The following is a 14,862-nucleotide window of genomic DNA, read 5'->3' as shown; positions in this document are numbered from 1 at the left end:
ATTTTATGACGACCTCCGTGGTCGAGTAGTGTGTACACCGGTTTTCATAGGTACGCTACTCCGAGGTCCCGAATTCGATTCCCTCCCGAGTCGACGTAGAAAAAGTTCAGTAGTTTTCTATGTTGTCTCGGGTCTGGGTATTTGTGGTACCGTCGTTACTTCTGATTTTCCATAACACAAGTGCTTTGGCTACTTACATTGGGATCAGAGTAATGTATGTGATGTTATCTAATATATTTATTATTTATGTAAAAAAAAATTTTTTTCGTCTATACTTTTATATACGATATACAGTATACACACCTATTAATAAATAAGATAAATTTAAGAATTACATAATATATTTTTTTATTTATATAATATTGTTATTACATGTTGTTTGTGATATTTATTATCTAAAATAAAGACTCCAATCTTATTTGTTTTTTTTTTATGTTTGACTTACGATCAAATAAACCACCTTCTAGTAAGTCACAACCGCAAATAGACATTGGTGCTATAAGAAAATATTTCCATTCCTTACATCACACCAATGCCAACAACCTTGGGAGCTAAGATGCCATGTCCCTCGTGCGTGCAGTTACACTGGCTCACTAACTCTACAAACGGAAACATAACTTTAAAAATGATAATGAATTAATTAAACGGACGATGGACCTCGTACGTTCTCTAGTTTCTCCTTGTTTCCAGCGTCTCCTGCCCTTGAAGATCCTTTATCAATAGTCGTTCGTACCCGTTCTACTTAAGGAAGTTCTTTTGGAGGTTTATAGCGTTGGAATAATAATTATTATATCACTAGAATGTTCTCACCGAATAAACTCGAAACTTACCGCATATCACGAGCGTGAAATTACAGAATGAAATATGCGACGATGACTGTAATACAATTGGAGTGTCTGTTTGTAATATTAAAATAACCGTGTTTTACTAAATGCATATGTATACACGGTACATATACCTAATAAACATATTTTACAATTTTTGTCTGTCTGTCTGTCTGTTTGTTCCGGCCAATCTCTGGAACGGCTGGACCGATTTTGACGGGACTCACTGGAGATGCAATAAGGAGTAACTTAGGCTACTTTATTTTAGAATTATATGTAAAATAATAATAAAGTCACGATTTTTTATTAAATTCAAACGCGCACGAAGTCGCGAACACAGCTAGTTTATAATATACACGTATCACCGTCAGTCGGCGCATTGCGATGTAATGAATGGCTAAAATCATTCTTACATCGCTAATGTCGTATTAACCACTTACCATCAGGTGGTCCACCAGTCCGCGGAACACAACAGTACAGAGTAACTGATAAGTAGGTATAACAAATAAAACCAGATCTTTTATTTTTTCAAATAAGGTGTATGTTACAAATGTAAGGTTTTCCTTTATGATATAAATACTCCTTTGTTATATATAGATATCATTAACAGCCTGTAAATTTCCCCCTGCTGGGCTAAGCCCTCCTCTCCCTTTGAGGAGAAGGATTTGGAGCATATTCCACTACGCTGCTCCAATGCGGGTTGGTGGAATAACATGTGGCAGAATTTCGTTGAAATTAGACACATGCAGGTTTCCTCACGATGTTTTCCTTCACCGCCGAGCACGAGACGAATTAAAAACACAAATTCAGCACATGAAATTCAGTGGTGCTTGCCTGGGTTTGAACCCGAAATCATCGGTTGAGATGCACGCGTTCTAACCACTGGGCCATCTCTCTCAATATCATATAATATAGATATCATTTGAATGTAATTGGAAACTTCCTTATATATAGGGGAAAATACGTTATATTGTTATATTTATTAATAAGACTAATTATTTATATATATCAACATTTATCCTTCTTTGTATTATATATAATATGTTAGGGGAACTTGGTAAAAAAAACATTTTCAATTAATATGGAAAAAAAATACTTAATTGAAATTAAAAGTTGTTTTTATTAAACAAAATATTAAATTAAACAAAAAAACAACGACATAAATGTAATTACTTACTTAATCGTATTTAACAAGAACATAATTAGAGTCTAGTCTGGGGGTGAGAAGCTATGAATCGTAATACGAACATATATTACAGAACATGAGCGAGATACTTCAGAATATGGTATGGTATATTTCACGAGTGAGATACGAAGCGAATTCTGCAGAAAGGCTATTCTGTAACAAGAAACTCGCAACTCACGAACAAACGCGGGTTTTAAATGTCAGATTGTGATGTACGACTGACCACAATAATTATGAAATTTATTTAGGATACGCGTACCACTATAAAAGGGTTCTGAATCGCACTGCAAACCTCAGTTAGATTTTATTATTTCGGCCGTTAAGCTATGACATGTTACCTAACATGATTCGAAGGTGGCTTACATTTTACTTAGTTGATATACGATATCAAGATAGCGGCCACTATATTTAGATTCTTAAAATTTAATACACTCCTGCCTCCTGCTGTTCCACGAGGATTATTATTCTCTTGTCATATTTTTAACCATCTGCTGTAGTTTGTTTCTGGCAACTTTTTGTGATGACGTAAATGGTAAACTCTCGAGGAAAACAACTCCGCCGCGCAATTGTTTATTTTTTGACAGCTTACCTGAAAAAATAAAAAATAATAATTACTAAGAAGGAAAAGAAATTTTTGTGAAGGCTTAATATACAGAAGCAACGTGTCCATATGCTTGAATATTATTTATGCACCTTCAATTTTTGAACCGTAGCTCAATGTCAGATTAACTTTACTCTCAATTCTAATTGGTCGATGGCGGCCGATGACGCGAAAGACGACCAATGAGCGTTCAGAGTTTAGTAACATTAGTAAATCTGACTTTGACAAGCGTTTCAGGAAAATTAGATTTGTGACTCCTTTGGGTACAAAGGTAATATATATATATATATAGTTATATTATCTGACTCTGTCTGACTTTTACAGGTAAAAGAACTATCAGAGTTGTCATTGATGTTATTAATTCATAAATTATTCTAACTTATTCAATTGGAAAACCAATTAAATAAATTTCTATAATTACAATTTTGTTAAAGGTTTATTGCGTTGTTAATATCTTATGGTGACATGTGACAGACCTCAATCGCTTTTGGACTGACTCAGGAGGCAGTAGACTTTCCTCAGAGCGGGTAGTAAGTTATAAGCGGGTAGTAAGGTCGCTCACTTGCAACAAGATCCTTTATTTCCTGAGCGCTGACTTTGTTACCATTTTCTTTCACCACACAAGCGACTGGTCTCTCGCCGTCGAGGGGATCGCTAATACCAATTACGCAGACGTGCTTCACTCCAGGATGCGTACTTATTAGTTCTTCCAGTTCTATCGGTATTACCTGTACACAAAATACATTTTATAGATTTTTAGCGAATTACTAATATTCCTATTTTCCCTTTTAAGGGTTTACACTTCCAAAGGTAGACCCTTAAAAGGTCACAGATGTCAAACAGCAAGTTCCGGTTTGTAAGGTAAGCGAGTCAGTATAACTACGGGCGGTGGTCGCTACTTATCAAAAGGTCACCCATATTATTATAGAAAGAGGTAGATCTGTGTCATTGACCTTGTTCGAAAGGGAGTGAATGAATATGAATATGCTGCGCGGAAACCTACCCGTGTCTATTGCGGAGAAAAGTTTCAGTTCAGTTCACAGGTTCGTTCAGCACAAAGTCTCGTCCTGGACTAATTTATAAGGCGACCAAGGCGTTCGTGATTTGCGTATCAATTACGTAAAAATGTCGATAAAAAATATTCAAAAATATATTAAGATAAGTATTGCGTCATTTAATATTTCGACATAAAAAAATAAAAAATTAAACGGTATCTTTTATTTATTTTGAAACGAAGAGCATTGTTAGGTAGTTTAACATATAAGATTTATAATTTTTTTCTTGTGACGCTTACTGTGAAAAAAGGAAGCAACGATACTAAAATTTTGTTATGTCACGTACATAATATATCCAAACCAATGGCCGTGATATATACCGTATAACGTCCTCTCTCTTTATTGGTACATACTAGAAATTAAATAGTTACTCACATGAGAGTTCCTGTATTTAATAAGCGCTTTAAGCCGGTCCACGTAGAAGTAATTGTCATTTTCATCTTTGTATAATAAATCGCCCGTTTTGAAATAGCCGTCTTCCGTGAACGCCTTCGCAGTTTCCTCGGGATCATTGTAATATTCCTAAAAGTAAAATGGTCACGTCAGTCACTGTTTTGATTTAATTTAACTGATAATTTTACTGAATTATAGTTTTAATCTTTTAATTACAATGTTAATTTATACACACAAATATTCCATTCCTAACTTCACGGTATTTGATTGTCAGGCCCGATTGTCTGCCTTTTTCTTTAAGCAAAGAAGGAATACAATATATGGATATATGTACATATTTAAGAAACTAGGTGGAAGCATGATAATAATTTTTATGTCAAAAGAAATCATATAAAATTCCTTTATCCAATATAGAAGCATCACACTTACTCCTTTTGGAGCAGAAAGTACTCCGACCTGAGAAGAACCCGCGAAAAAAAAGTCAGCAGTTATTTTTCGTCAATTTGTGATAATTTCCGTATCTCCAACATCACAGAGAAATAGCCAGGAGGCGATCGTTGCATTTACAAAGTGGTATCAACTATTAACTCACTAATTGACTAATTGTATAATAACCCTTTGCACACAAACGTTCTTAAACATATTTTTTTACATTTGGAAACAGAGCCATTTTGAACCTTTTCTGGGATATTTTGAAAACCGTATATATTGCCCCAAAAAAGGGGTAACTGACTATATGCACAGTTTATGTTTGTTCCTTGTACGAATGGTACGAGTATGGTGATCAGTCTCTCACAAAATCATTAACATTTTTCCGTAAAAACAACATTACAGAATATATTCAGACAGTTAATAAATATATGCATAAGAAATGGAAAATATTATGGAAGAGAAATTAATCTGTCTATAAACACCCATAATTAGATTTTGTTAATGCCGTCTAGTCTAGGATGGTCTAGGAGAGATTGAACAAGTGAGAACAACAAGTACCGCAGTACGAGATGATGTCCTCTTAACCAATGACGCTATTATTATTATTATATCGTATAAGAGTGTACGCTCCGTTTCCTGATGAAAATCTGTGATGACGGTAGATAGGACAAGACTTGTTGTAAAAAGTTATTATAATAATGGTGGGCGGACGAGAAAATAGACAACAGCCCATATAATTTTTACTGTAAGAAATATTATTCATTCGCCATTAACCTTAGCTAATATGTAATTTCCATTGCGCCACACTGGTTCATTCGCGCTTCGAACTGGACCACAATAATACTAAGTCCAATAATACTAATCCACCAACCCGCACTCGGGTAGCGTGGTTTAGTTCATGTAAATGTATATAAAATATGTTATAAGTAGGTACCTACTCATCACTTAGACAAGTATTATAAATTCGAAACTAATTTTGTGTGTCAGTGGGTCGGTCTGTTTGTTGCTTTTTCACAACCGAACCACTGAACCGAATTTATTGTAATTCGACATGAAGAAAGCTCAAAAAAAAGATATACTTTTTACGCCTAAAACCTGACGACTAACTCCTAAAACAAGCGAAGCCGCAGATGGCAACTAGTATATCATACATGGGAATAACTTTTTGTGATTATTAGCAGTACAATCTCAGCAAACAAGAATTTAAGAACAACACACGTTGTGTGACACACTCCAGTCCTCATTACAGGAAAATACAGACCAAAAATCACTTATATAAGCGAACAAGATTATATAGAAGATATCGTGAATATCACATATAGCGGGATAAAAGATAATAGGTCATTTATATGTTATAAGGAAAAGGAGATAATGCTCGTGCTAAATTATAGTGTCAATTAAAATGTACTTTAATTGAAAATCATTACATAGTATAACAAAAACGCTTCCCACTGTCCGTCGGTCCCTATGTATGCTTAGATCTTTAAAACTACGCAACGGATTTGGATGCGGTTTTTAATAGATGGAATGATTATATGTATAATACATGCATAATATAGTAGAACCACACGGATAATTTTAGAGATTTCTAATGTGATGTCGTAAATAAACACATTTTTTGCGCTTTCGCTGCAAACGCTTGCTAAACCCTACGAAATAGATCAAAATAATATACTACCGTATTATACACCTTAAAACAGTCTACAAAAAAGTCCGGGATGGTATAATATGTCTCTTAGAAACAACCCACAATAACCATTTTTTATCCTTTACTTTTTACGGAGCGATTTTAACCAAAACAGCATTAATCCGTATCCAATTAAGTACCTTAAATACATTGTCCATTTAATATATATCAATACGGCCCTTTACAGCAGGTAATTAACAAGAATATTTTCGAAGATATTACAGTTTTAAAATAAAGGGACATAGCTGTTTTGTATTGTCTAATGACAAAAAAACTGTGAACGCTGTACATAAAGACATTCTGTAGTATGTTTAATATGAGCATTGATACCGTGCGAAGCCGGGTCGGGTCGCTAGTATTTTATATAATATACATTATTATGTTATTAAAACAATTACGTAAACGCAATCAAATATAATATGTATCTGTATTTAAGTGTTCGAAAAATATATATTTTCTAGAAATTGTGTTGTGCATGTTTTCAATACAAGAGACAGACATAATCTTGTTACTCCTGTGACCCGAATACACAGGGTTCGTAATTCTTTAGTGGGGAAATATACACGGATTTACAACATATCCCTTTAAACAGTACCAAGTTTAAAATGTTTCTATTGTAAAAATGTTGGTTAAAAAAATCTTTTAAAGAACGTTCGTGCGCTAAAGTTTATTATAAGATTAAGGACTTCTTAGATGATAGCACTTTTTTGGAATGAAACGATAGATCGAAACGAACAGGACGTTAAAAAACACACGTTTCTGACAAAACCGCTGAATTTCAACCTAAGTCTGTTTCTTCCAATCAAAAAAAAAAATGTCATGCATCTATGATGAATAAAGAAATTTGAATTTATATATTTTAAGTAAGTAATTTAACAAGCTTTATTTGATTTTTTAAATTAACATACCGTAAATCTCGGTCCTTTTGCCCATAATTCAGCTGTAATGTACGGCTCTTTCACTTCCAAGCCAGTCTTTGGGTCGATCAGCTAAAAATGCAACAAATCAATAATAATTATTAATTTATTTAATTAGTTTCAGTTTGCGTAGCGTAGCCTTGACTCGTGAATACGATTAAGGTAGTATTTGATTATTCCATAATATCATCGGGTACTGTCATTTTGACATATGTCACTTAAAACTGAACTAATTACATTCACTGTCAAATAATAGACCAATGAAACGCGTGACACAACACATTAGGGTTGACACTATTAAATTAATTTGGATTATCTATAATGAGTGTGCTCAGTGAAACAAAACTAACTTAATTCGCTATTAAGATTTAATTGTACTTTAATGGTATACTCTGTAAGTAAATAGTGGAAAAGAATAGTTACTGCGTTTCAACACACTGTAACATGACTGTTAAAAAGTGCTTTTATGTGTAAAGTGCCTGCTTGAATAAATATTCTTTATTTAAGTTGGCTCATATAAGCACGTTTTGATTCTAACGGTAAGAACCGGACAAAAGCTCGAATTACTCTTTTTCACTAAATCGTATACAAAATGAAAAAAGAATGCAAATTCCCGGTAGCGTGCAGTATTTTTTTTTATGTTTCCAATAAAAGTGGCAGCAATTTAAACGCGTTAACACAACGATGCGTCATTTCGCACTACCGGTAATTTGAATTTGCTTTTCTTGTTTCACAATAACGTTTAATGCGATCTGCCTTTTGATTTTTTAATAATATGAGTATAAAATAATGTTCTAAACGTTAAGGAAAAACAAAAATATTCGTTCGAATTACCAAAGAGACCTTTACCTCAATGATTTATCTTAATATATACAAGCAAAACATTTTATTTTAATTATGCGGAAGGAGGATTGTGAAATTTAGTACACTTAGTTTTTAGGTATGGAGTGCAGATTTTTATTTTTTTTTATAATATTCGTTATACATTTGACCCACAACAACAACAACAAACAGAATTATATAAGAATTTGAAACATTTTTAAAGTATTAGTTTATACTGCCGATGGCAACACACGTCACGTAAGAGTTAAAAGCAATGATTCTCTTTTTTCCTTTGCCCTAAACTTCTTCATCCCATTTACGACATTCTCCCTCCTAAAGTCCCTCGCCCTATAAATGTTGAATGTTTCTTGATGTTTGTGTTTAGTCCATTTTGTTCTTTTTTTATGTAAATATATTAAATAATAAAATTAAGTTTTGAATAGTCCAATTTAGTGTTATAATTTAGTTTATATAGTTTAAAGTACTAACAATTATTTTTAATTTACCTTATTATCAACCCTTAATGTCTGTGTTGTTGTAGGTTAAGGATTAACAAGGAAAATGCCACTACTATGCTAGTCTTCAAAATTTAATTGAGTTTATTTCCTCCACCGTACCGATCAATCTCTTTCGTGTTTTCTCCATCCTACGTGACATTGGTGAAATAATCTGTGCCCTGTCGGCATAGCTAAGAGCCATTTAACTAAGAATTTAATTGATTCTCGGGTTTTTTATTGCAACAATAAGAAGGTCCATTAACTTCATTTTTCCTACCTTTCGAAACAATTTATAGCGGTCTAATTTTGACCAATGACCGATCACTAATTCCTATTAATTGACTATAATGACGGATACGTTTAATGACTTAAATATTTTCACACGGAATTCCTGCTAAAGTGCAAGTCACACCGGGCCGATATTTTGTCAGATCACATTTTATTGTGATGAATCATTTTGAGGTTTTCCTCGTCTTGTTTATATGTAACTCGATTTGCGCTCAGGTGGGATGTTATTATGTGCCACGTGTCTCGGTAATACTTCCTGTGATTCGTTTTATCGTTATAATTACGTTCCCCCTTAGTCTAGTGGCTTTTACAGGGTTATCAAGGTCCGAGGTTTAAAACTCGGACAAATTAAATGTTATTGCGGTTTTTTTGTCGAGAATTTCCATCCCATCGGATTATGAAGAGGAGATAAGAGATTGCACTTATGTTTGTGAATGGAATGGTGAATTAGAAACACAAAATACTGGCAAGCTTCGATGAGACCCGCCTAGATCATCATTTGGTAGTTTTTAAATTGACTATAATAAATGAATAAATAAATATTGGACAACATCATACTCTGTAAATGTAAGTAGCTAAAGCACTATGTTATGGAAAATCAGAACTAACGACGGTACCACAAACACCCAGATCCAAGACAACATAGAAAACGAATGAACTTTTTCTACATCGACTCGGCCGGGAATCGAGCCCGGCACCTCGGACCGTCGACCATAATTGATTGTGATTACGGGGGATATGACATTTCAGTTATCAACATCATTCGAGTCATTATAGTTCTTGTAGCACCGACTGGTGTTATTATCTTTGGGGGAAGATCATAAGATCTCATTATCCAGCAACCCATTTGTACATGTGCCTTCATGATTTCTTCATTATTTTCCTTTAAAGCACTCGATATCTATTTTAATTACCAAGCTACCTTGATCCTCATATTATTACTTTTAATATGACCTAATTACCTTGATTGCGTATATCGGTAGGGGTCTTCCGCAGCTCTCACTTGGTCCTGTAGGATTGGGGGCTAAGACGGATCCCATCATTTCTGTCTGACCGTAAGCCTCCAAGCAAATTGCATCTTTGGCTAGCAATTCCTGGAATCATTAATCATTTACAAAATTTTCTTATCAACTAATACTTGCTCTATTAATGTATCTTGGTATTTTTTAAATATGTTATAAATGTATTAAAAAGATTTCTTCCTATCCGTCCAGATCTGCGGAGATATTTACTAAAATCAAACTTGAATCTCACCGCAGAGCACGATCGTGAAATGATAATATCATTGGAAGTGTTATATTTAATATTAACTCATTACATTACAGAAGAAATCTTACAGAATAGCAATGAATTGCGAGCAGGATGCAGCGGACAAAATGCCCCGATTTGAAAAACGTGATGGTCTAAATGCAAGCATGGAAGATGTAATTTAAAATTGACATCGATTGAACAATTTGCCGTTTGTTTACCGGCTTTGTAATACAAGTAAAGCTAATGGGCTTGTAAAATTAACCTTGATATGCGGTTTGAATAATCTGATTGTACATAATGACTGTAACTTTATCCTCAGTGAATCATTTTAGAGCCGAGAGCCCAGTGTCTTGAACGTTTGAACTACTAAGATACTCATTGGAGCAGCGTGGTGAAATAAGGGTCAAACCTTCTCCAAAGACAATTAAAATTGGTGAAGGCCAGCCTCAGCCCTTAGCCCAGACAGACATACAGGCTATTTTTGTTTTGTATTGTTTATTATTATATAAATTACCTTGAACTGGACCATAATTCCTGGGTAAATTTTCGAGCCAGCTATGCCAATATTTTTGAAGCAGGTGAGATCGACTTTGTCTTTCTGGCTAACGAGGTACGTAACGAACGGTGGACTGAACAATCCTTGGACAGGCTGTAATATTATTAAAGGTTTTAAATAATTAGTAAATAAAATAAATGTTTTTATCAACATTTCATGATTATCTTATTTCTTAAGGAGATCATTCTTGACGTATACACGTTCCTTGTGGTATACCACAAACATACTATCTCTTATGTTTATATTAATAGTTATATATAATTTTAAGGTTAGAATTACAATATTTATTTTAGCTAATAACTCAGGAACGGCGAATTTAACCATAACCCTAACCTATTTTGTAAAAAAGGTAGGTAGTACCCTAACTCATTTTGGTGCATTCGCAGAATTTTTGTTACGGTGGCGTTAATACGTAAATACCGGTTGACGTTTGAGGGATCATACTAAGTCAGACATATTTACGCAGATTATCACAATAAATCCACACTGATAACAAAACTATACAAAGATGTTACTATGAAAGACATTTACAATGATAGAACATCAAGATGGGAGTAATAAACTTTTTTCCTCATCATAAAATATTTTACGCGGCTTAGGTTAAAGTATAATATATTACTTACCCTATATTTGTTGATGATATCAATAATGTGCTCATAGCTATCGGGTATTGAGGTCTGTAGCTTTGTGTCCCCAATAATCACGTTGCCCACGGACATAAAATAATTCGATATCCAATTCACGGGTGATAGATTCAGGACAATTTTTTTCGGGCTATTTAGAAAAAAAAACACAAATGTACTACATTTTATTAACAGTATTAGCTAACAGAATCGGATCAGAATCTTGTCCTACAAACTGTTGCTCTCAAATTTGACCTTTAAATGGAACTTAATCTCAAGCAAGAAGTTTAAAAAATATTGGTAACATTAAGGTAACAGTTTGTAAATGACTTAATACGTAAAAGGCCTTCTGATTATGAGGCTTGTGGCTTAATCCACAACGCGGCTCCAACGTGTCTTCATCGAAACACATGTAATGTCATCTAACATATTTTAAGTTTCTTTTCTCTGTTTTCCTTCATCGTCGAGCACGAAATGAAATATTAACACAATACACTTGAACTTCTTGAATCTTCTGTTAAATTCAACGTATCCTAACCACTGGGACATCTCGTCTTGATAATTATTAAATTAGATATAATTTCTTTCTCAATGAAATGGAAACTTTTCGTAGTGTTTAATGGGGGTTTTTTGTCTGACTTCAAAGCTCGATACGGATTGCAAGATAACATTATAAAAGTTAAGAGGCTTTGATCTTGTGACTTTATAAAATCAATATTACGTTAATTAAGGAAAATATACATAGAATATATACATACGTTCAATTAATAATAGTAATTTGTCATACTTACTGTTTGTCGTAGTTGTACTGACGCAGCAGCCACACTATTTTCAACAGGAAGGGCTTGTGGTTGAATGCGACTATCTTTACCTTTCCGGTGGTGCCGCTCGTACTGACCAAGAACGCGTATATTTTGTCAACATCGAAGTCTGCAATCCTACGATTAAATATCACATTTTGTAGGCATATCTTTGAAAAGCGTGTCGTTAGTAGTAATCTAGCGAAGCATTCTGTCTATGGAAGCGAGGCGGCCATTTTGTTTATGGAGAGAAAGCTCTATAGAAGAATTTAAGAATTTGGGCAGATCAATTTACATAGATTAACTTAAACAAGTTTACGTAAACACAAATATGAACGAATATTCTACAAAACAACTTCGAACACTGGGTAGTTAAAAAAATTGAATTTTTTTAGAAATTTTGAAAAAAATTTGTCAGAAACGTTCCCCAGACACAACACATATTAACGTTGCACTCAAATTTGACCTTGAAATTTTAACTTTCATCTCACTAAAAGGAATTTAATTAAACAAGTAAATGTCTTGGTCGTCTTTCGAATTGTTAGATACAGGAATGAGAAACTTACTTAAATTTTTCCTCGGGTTCATTGTTATCAAAAGTATCAATGAATTCCGTGAATGAACAGTGTTCCCCTTCATCGAAGCTTACTATCTTCGTATTCAGCCCCAGGTCCTTAGCCACTTCGGAGTATGTATTGTAGGACTCACTTTGGCAAAATGCTATTTTAGGTTCAGTCAGCTTGAAGAGTGTGCGAACTTCGTCTGAAATAAATGTTACTTATTAAAATTACAGTTGGCAAACGTCGCTGGCTTTGCACCGGCAACAGTTTTTCTGGGCCTAATGATGGAATCGAAATCCTATTCTAATCAAAGGATCTGTAAGGACAAACAAACATTTTGACGCGTAATCATTGGCCGAGATCTACAACACTATGGTACTCATTTCATTTACGGAAAGTTTTAATAACGATGAAGGTTTTTAGAATTTTAATGTAAAATTAAAACTAACTAGTTAAGTGCAATAAGGTTGTATTAGATCTAACCACGGGGCCATCTCGGCTCACGAGTACCAAAATAGCGTATCACCATATATCGATTTCCAACCTTTCACGATTGATTTGAAGCGCGTTCTTATAGTTCAGATAGAAAACTTACCATATTTAAAAAACGGATCAATACCGACGATCGGCAAACCGTTGAAGAGAGCTGCGTAAAACGGAATATGTAGATTCACATGGTTCCTGCCTCCTAGGGCAAGTACGTCACCAGGCTTCAGACCGAACGCTCTCAAAGCCCTGGCCATCTTAATAGATCGAGATAAAACCGATGCATAGGATTCCTCCTCTCCTGTTGCGGCGTCAATCTATGAAATCAAATGTTTTATTCAATTACAATTTAAAACATTCTACATTCGAATGGACTTATATTCGTTACAAGAAATAAATACTAAAACGTATCCAAGCGAAATTAAATATACTTTTAAAAATCCTTTGAATCATATTATTTGTTAAATCTATACTAATATTATGAATGCGAATGTAACTTTGTCGGTCTGTCTAGTTATACTAAACCAATTGAAAGCAAGCTTGAATCTCAAGGAGAAGCATAAGGTACTTTTTTAAACCGAATACCTGACGACCATCCCCTTAAACGCGACATTTGTTTATTAATTGATATCGACTCTTAGTTTTTTAATTAAACATAGTTGCCACTCTATTAATCCTTATCAAAGGAATTTTCGTACGATGGAGAAGACGCGGTGGAGATTGAACGGTACGGTCGAGATTACAGGCTTAATTTAATTTTGAAGGCATAATAGTAGCAGACTCTCTGTTAACTTTATCAAAGTAAGTAAAATATTATCTATTGACTTATAAAAAAGTATTGCTTAGAAAATATATCGATTCAATTTACAATATAGACTAGTAGGTACTTACGAATATATTTGAGATGTTTACATGACGTGACGTGACATGACAAGACGTGAGGCGTACGATAAATAAAATCGCCTGTTTGATTGAAGCTGATTATACATTAATATATTCATATTTGTGTATAAGTCTTTATATTAATAATATTACAAGGCGTTTTACTAAAAACGTAGACGAAAACACGTGGTCCTCTAAAGAGTTTAGTACACTGTAAAGAATAGACCATACTCGGTTCTAAATAACAAACAGCTGTATAATTTCTCTTGCCAACAAATCTTTGTATCTCAGATGGAAAAGAGTAACTACTGAATTTCTTGCCGGTTCTTCTCGGTAGGATTTACATTCTGAACGGGTGGCGAAAGGTAGTTTAAACTTAATTGAAAAAAGTATATTGTGTTTGTTTTTTTTATGTATATAAAATTAATTAATAAGCTAACTTATATCTAACAATAATTTTGATAGTGTAACAAGATTGTCTAACGTTCTCATTCATTATAAACTAGAAAAAAAAGACTTCCAAAATGTAGTTATATTTTGTGCATTTTCTGTAAATACACAAAATATAAAATCAAGATATTGCTCGTTTAAAGTTCTTTAATATGACTAGACAGAAACACAGCTGTATTTTGTTTATTTGTTTTTATAATAAGATCTAATAAAGTGTATATTTTACCAAAGAATTTAGTTACCTGTAATATAATGCTTAAAATTTAACGCATAATTTTTCCGTACATTATGACTTATCAAAGTGAATATCGATTAAATTATGAAAACTTTAACGCGACGTAAATACTTTTAAATACATACCTGGCATATAACATTGTCGTGTGTCTTCATCTTCTCGAACAACAATTGACCGATACTCGTATCGGTATTGGAATCCATTTTGATATTTATTTGAAGCAAGTACTCGTGTTCATAAAACTCGTTACACTATTCTTAATTACCGCGAATAATAACAATACTGTTAAAAGAACGGAACAACTTCCCTGCGAAGAA

At 33.7% G+C, this 14,862-nt stretch overlaps 1 protein-coding gene across 1 annotated transcript; it reads right to left on the bottom strand.

The window, feature by feature from the left end:
• Positions 1–1,961: 1,961 nt before the first annotated feature.
• On the bottom strand, positions 1,962–14,862 carry LOC125072008 (luciferin 4-monooxygenase-like). The gene is made up of 11 exons (XM_047682473.1): positions 14,671–14,862; positions 13,088–13,295; positions 12,499–12,694; positions 11,924–12,070; positions 11,133–11,283; positions 10,468–10,602; positions 9,665–9,796; positions 7,087–7,167; positions 4,042–4,188; positions 3,174–3,339; positions 1,962–2,599 (listed from the first exon to the last, which is right to left on the bottom strand). The coding sequence occupies exons 1-11, from the start codon at positions 14,746–14,748 to the stop codon at positions 2,472–2,474; spliced, it is 1,569 nt and encodes a 522-aa protein (XP_047538429.1). The 5' UTR covers positions 14,749–14,862; the 3' UTR covers positions 1,962–2,471.

This window comes from Vanessa atalanta, chromosome 20, assembly GCF_905147765.1.
Source record: "Vanessa atalanta chromosome 20, ilVanAtal1.2, whole genome shotgun sequence".
Classification (NCBI taxonomy): Eukaryota; Metazoa; Arthropoda; class Insecta; order Lepidoptera; family Nymphalidae; genus Vanessa; species Vanessa atalanta.
Note: the sequence above shows the minus strand (reverse complement) of the source record. Positions and strands in the feature narration are given on the sequence as shown.

What these genes read in the sequence shown, in the direction of transcription:
- LOC125072008 (XM_047682473.1), bottom strand. Translation starts at nt 14,748, where the DNA reads ATGGATTCCAATACCGATACGAGTATCGGTCAATTGTTGTTCGAGAAG. An exon ending in ACGACAATGTTATATGCCAG is followed by an intron (nt 13,296 to 14,670) that starts GTATGTATTTAA and finishes TTGATTTCATAG; the next exon opens with ATTGACGCCGCAACAGGAGA. An exon ending in GAACCCGAGGAAAAATTTAA is followed by an intron (nt 12,071 to 12,498) that starts GTAAGTTTCTCA and finishes ATTTAATCGTAG; the next exon opens with GATTGCAGACTTCGATGTTG.